The sequence below is a fragment of the Mirounga leonina genome, unplaced genomic scaffold (assembly GCF_011800145.1).
Source record: "Mirounga leonina isolate KUSES-001 unplaced genomic scaffold, KU_Mleo_1.0 Mir_125, whole genome shotgun sequence".
Lineage (NCBI taxonomy): Eukaryota > Metazoa > Chordata > Mammalia > Carnivora > Phocidae > Mirounga > Mirounga leonina.
The window spans coordinates 32,088,751-32,094,281 of NW_023270305.1; the positions used below are offsets into that span (position 1 = coordinate 32,088,751).

Here is a 5,531-nt window from a genome sequence, read left to right on the forward strand (position 1 = left end):
TCTTGTCTCCCAACCCTATCCCTTCTATACAGGTTGTTTTCAATACTGGAAAGCCCACGGGAGAAACAGGGACAGAGAGGGCAAGAATCCTTTCCCCAAACCAAGACAGGAAAGAGTGACAATGAGGTGGAACCTGGCGGGGAGGAGAGAAGCCCAAAGACAAAGAGGCCCATTGTACATGGAGGGGAAGGAGGGCCATAGGCCCTGTCCTGTGACACTGACTGGGCCCAGCCACGAGCCATGAGAAGAGATGCTCACCCCCTCAGCTGAGACCCGGAGGCCCTGCTAAGTCCCAAAAGGGCAGGGGCAGACAAAAGACAAATAGAACTTTGCAGAACCAGGGGCGCCTGGCTGGCTCAGTCGGAAGAACATGTGACTCTTAATTTCAGGGTCGTGTGTTCAAGCCCCATGTTGGGTGTAGAGATTACTTAAATTTAAAAATTAAAATAAATAAATAAATAAAAAGAACTTTGCAGAACCAAAAAGGAAAAGTGGCCCAGTTCCTCCAACCCCTCACTCTTGACTGCAACAGGGCCACAGAAGAGAGATGGAAAGAGGCCCTTGCCTGTCTCGGCTAACACTTCCAGCAGAAAAGTAATAAAAGGACATGGCAGGACCCCAGGGGGCACTCTTAGGAGTGTTGCATACCACCCTAAAATGGTTTTGATTTTTCCACATGCCGAGAGCCTCAAAAAATTCTGGTTCTTAAGACCTGTGACAAAGAATGGAAAATAGAGAAGGATGGGGAGACTCCATCTTTCTTCTCCAAACTTACACTCTCCACCCCTCCAACCATGGGGCCTCAAATAGGAGAATCTCAGCCAGAGGGTGTCCCCAGGGAGAAAAGAAATAGAAGAGCCAAAGGCAAAATGGAAGGGGAGAAATTACCTCACATGTGTAGGGATACTGAAAGGTCTTTATTGCCCACCGGCCACCATCAGTTTCCCAGCCCCAGGCTGGGCCTTCTGGGGTCTCTCCAACCAACTCTGAGGGCCCATGAAACATAGCCACAGTCCAGCTCTCTCCTTCCAGGGGGGCCAAGGTGCCTGGGGCAGACAGTGTGGCGGAGGGGCCTCAGAGTGAAGGGCGGGAGGACGCAGTAGCACTCCCTGCAGGCAATGATGGGAGAGAGGGCCCTTTTTGGCACCCACGATGGAGGGTTGCCCTGAAGAGGAGGGCGGGGGCGAGGGGCTCCCTAGGTTGGGATGGCATGGGTAGCAAAGAGCACAATGAAGAGGATGATGATAAAAACAGTCACGCAGATGAGGACAATCATCTTCACGTTCTTCCACCAGAACTTCCGGGCCACCTTCTGCGATGTGGTCTTGAAGTGCTCCGACTGTTGGGGACAAGGCAGAGTGAACCAGTGCCTCCTCCCACCGGAACAAGAGGACAAACAGAGGCCCACATGCTATCCATCCCAATATTTAAGTGAGCAGTTGAGGGAACAGACTGTTACACAAAAAGACTGTGCTGACCTTCTACCTTGACAGATACACCTTCATGACACTCTGATGGGCCAGGCTCAAATTTAGAATTCTTGGGCTTCCCTTGGCCCCCTGCCTCCCCTCTTCTCTTCTTACCCCTGAACCGTCACACACATCGAGGGGCCTTTTACATATGCTCACACCCAAGGGTGCGACACTGTGTACAATCCACCCTTGGGAGGGCACACACTGGGGCCAAGCAGCGCAAGCTCCAGGTGGCTGCATCTCCCTGGATCCACGACTCCTTGCCCCATGGGGACCGCTGAAGCTGGAGGACAGGCCAGCGCAGCAGGGAGGCTGGAGGTGAGAGAAACTGCTACTCTTCCTCCTCAACTCGAGTTGCAGAAATTACATTTCCCTGGGCCGTGCTCCCCAGCCTAGGCTGTGGAAAGAAACACTAAGTCCGGGGGAGACTATACCCAAGATGACGCCCAGGACTCAGAAAGCCACAGTGTCTCTTCCTGTGGACATGGAACCTTAGCCTCCAACCTTTGTTGGGCTATTCTGTTAGAGTTACTCCCTCCCTGAGCAGCTGGCTTCAGCCCCTGGCTGGAGAGAGAGAGAGAGAGGAATGAGGTCTAGCAAGATGTGTGGGAGATATTATTCTAGCCTTCAGCTAGCAGAGGACCCCTGAATCAAAGAATTTCACTGCTCTTCCCAGCTTCTTTTTAAAGCAGACTCAGCAAAACTCTAACAGTTTTCCGCCCCCCTGCCTAGTAACTCCTAGAGAAGGCCAAAGGCCCTAGGAGGATTTTCCAGAGCCAATATTTTTGTCCTGGGGAGGTCAGGTCCAAATGATTGTCAAGGGCAGCCTTCAAAGGGAAAAATTAGTTTCATGGGAGAGAAGCCTAAGAATGCGAGGGCTGACTGGGCCATCTTAGCTGTCTCAGAAAACGCCTCCAAGAGTCAGCCCCACCCATCTCCCTCCTTCCCCCGCCAGTCCTTAGAGCCATTCCCTGGACCCCAGTACCAATCAGTGGAGTAGAGCAGAATCGAACTGGGGACTTGCTCGTCAATTCCCAAAACAAGTGAAAAGGCAGACTTCCCTCCTATGCATTTTGCCCCCAACACCACCAACCCCCAAACCCCAACAATCCTCCCTCCCTCTCTTCCTCTACCCCCCACCCCAACCGTGGGCTCCCCATCTCACTGTGGCTTCCAGATCCTCTGTCTTGTTGCGGAGATGTTCCAGGTTTTCTCCTCGGGCCAGGATCCGCTCCACATTCTGGGTCATAATATTCTTGACTCCCTCCACCTCGCTCTGCAGGTTCCGCACATGGTCATGTCCCCCACCTCCACTGGCCTCCTCCTGGGCAGCAACACAGGGGTTAATTAGGCCAAGTGGGGGAGGAACTGAGACTCAGCCTCAGAGGCCAGGGGAGGGGTAGGCCTGAGATGGACTTTAGCTTTTTTTAATGCCTCAACTGTTTACAAAGAGAATGTTTTCATGTATTACTCATGTAATCAAAAACAAATGCATTTAGAAGCCCCAGAAGGTGAGTGCTGATGCTAGACAGACTAGATCAAGTCTCCTGTCAGGTTCTCCCGAGCCCCTGACGAGGAAAAGAAACACAGCCCTAAATCCCACTCCACGGTTGCCTCGCTCCTCCACAGGGGTCAGAGGACTACTAAACTGGCATCTCAGGATGGAGAAGCCCACCACTATTTACCAAAGGGTCCTCATTAAAAATACCTGTGCTGGCACAAGCCCCTCTCACTGCAAGACAGCAAGCAGCTGGAGAGTAACAGCAACCAGGCTCCAAGGCCCCCCCAGACCCCCCGCCCCCCCCCAAGGGCCATTGCGCCATGAACTTCTGCTTTTGCCACCACATAGCACCATGTGCAGGCACCAGGCCAGCCCTCCCTCCTTAAGCAGATATTAAATAAAACAGCAGCCTGGGTGTTGGGGGAAATGGAGGGCAAGTCCCCCTCTGGCTCATGATAAGGTTTTTCAACAGGGAGGGAAAAACCACTCTTAGGCTCCTCCCTCCCCGACCCACCCGACCTCCGAAACAGGCCGGGGAGCGTGGGTCCCAACTAGATGGACTAACAGAGAACCAACTTCTGGTTCTTTTAGAAACCCTTAGCTTTCTTCCTCATGTTTAGAGAGGGGGGGCCCGCCAGTTCCTGAGACTGGGCAGGGAGACGGATTCTTGGAGTTTCTATATAGAAATAAAGTGAAAGGCAGCGCAGGACTGGAATGTGCCCCCGAGAACTTCGGAGGTGCTGCCCAGGGGTGTCATAACACCCGGTGGCCGGCGGGCTGGAGGAGGAGACGCAGGGCCTCTCAGCAACTCCCCGCCTGGAATTCGGATCCCCCCACCCCCAACACACACACATACCCTCACCGAAACCCTGCTCTGGGGCAACACGGAGGTCAGGGGAGGGAGGGAGTAGGCCAGGAGCAGGAATACCCGTCCAGGCAGCTCGGAGCTTTACGCAGCCAAGTTGTCAAAGAAGAGCGGCCACAGTCAGCCCTGGCCCCGCGCTCTGACTTTGCCACCAGCTCCCCCGACCCCCGCCCTCCCCCTCGCCCCCCAGCCCACTCTGACTCGTCTTTGAATCAGCCCCTTTCTGGTCGCAGCTCGCTCACCATGTCTCCCAGCGGCTCGGGCCTGTCCGCGACGGGGCTCGCCTAGTCTGTTTCCTCCCGGGCCGCCCTCGCTTCACTTCCTGCTTGCTCCAACTTTCAGCCTGCCCCCGCCCGCCTCGCATCCCGAGCCGCTCCAGCCTCACCTCCAGCAGGTTCCCCCAGGTAGGCGGGCACCCTCCGTCGCCCTCCCAGTCTCCTCCCAAACCAGGGCTTGGGCTTAAAGCCACAGGGCTCCCGGGCACCAAAGATCTTCTAACTCGTCAGGAACAAGAAAAGAAAGATCGAGCAGCCCTCCTAAGTTTCCTGAGGCTGGACCTCCTGATACAGAGAGGGAAGCGGTCTCCTTTTTCTTTTCTTTCTTTTTCTTTTTCTTTCTTTCTTTCTTTCTTTCTTTCTTTCTTTCTTTCTTTCTTTCTTTCTTTCTTTCTTTCTTTCTTTCTTTCTTTCTTTCTTTCTTCCTTCCTTCCTTCCTTCCTTCCTTCCTTCCTTCCTTCCTTCTTTCTTTCTTTCTTTCTTTCTTTCTTTCTTTCTTTCTTTCTTTCTTTTCTTCCTTCCTTCCTTCCTTCCTTCCTTCCTTTCCTTCTTTCTTTCTTTCATGTCCTGAATATCTGATCTCAAATCTTAGAGACTGAAGTCAATTCTAAGTACCCCACCAGGGGTAGTTCACATGGAAACAGAACACAGATATGAAAATTTCTTGCTGGCAACCCCTGTTCCCATGTTCGTGGGTGGGCAGAAAGTATTAAAACCCTCAAAGGCTGGACTGCTGTGATCCGGGGCTATGGTGTCAGAAAGCTCTGGGTTACTAGCTCTGTGACCCTGAATGAACCTCTTCACCTCTCTGGGGCTTGCAGGTGCTAATGTTGACCTCAGAGGATGGTGGGGAGGTGTAAAAGGTTAGCACATGCAGTGTGCCTGGCACAGTGTCCGGGAGGAAGGCCTGTCCACTGTTAGAACCAGGAAATGCTGGCCTACCAGTCCCTTCTTTCCTTCCAGAGTTCAATAGTCCCTTCAGGACCCGCCATGAGGGATTGGTGAGCCCCGTGAGAAATGGTCAGAGACCTGCCCTATGGACAGAGAAGGGCCCCAGAGCAAAGGATTTTTCCACCACCTGGCTCCAGGCCACAGAAAATCTAGTCTTCCCAGATGGTATTTATTAAGACAGAACAATAACAGGGCCATGCAAAATGGAAGAAACATTCCTGTCGCATCCCAGAAGTATCAGTGTCAGTTCTAAGAGGGAAACGTCAGCTTCTCTAACACATACTTACTTAAAGGAATTAACAAATTTTGGACCTCTGTTTTGAGATGCTTTATTCTACTTTATAATGAAATCTTATCTCCAATCGGATAAGATTATTATATTTTGCAAGCCTGAAATTTGGTGGACAGTACCAGCCTGCTTTCCCAGAGAATGTGGCTGCCCCACTTCTCACCATCCTTAGAGGTGG

General features: G+C 52.5%; 1 protein-coding gene across 1 annotated transcript; it reads right to left on the reverse strand.

Annotated features, from left to right (window-relative positions):
- Positions 1–898: 898 nt before the first annotated feature.
- On the reverse strand, positions 899–4,327 carry VAMP8 (vesicle associated membrane protein 8). The gene is made up of 3 exons (XM_035001168.1): positions 4,081–4,327; positions 2,638–2,796; positions 899–1,339 (listed from the first exon to the last, which is right to left on the reverse strand). The coding sequence occupies exons 1-3, from the start codon at positions 4,081–4,083 to the stop codon at positions 1,196–1,198; spliced, it is 306 nt and encodes a 101-aa protein (XP_034857059.1). The 5' UTR covers positions 4,084–4,327; the 3' UTR covers positions 899–1,195.
- Between the last annotated feature and the right edge of the window lie 1,204 nt (positions 4,328–5,531).

Excerpts from the sequence above, each read along its gene's own strand:
- VAMP8 (XM_035001168.1), bottom strand. Across the intron at positions 1,340-2,637 it reads CAGAGGATCTGGAAGCCACA|TCGGAGCACTTCAAGACCAC; the intron begins GTGAGATGGGGA and ends TGTCCCCAACAG.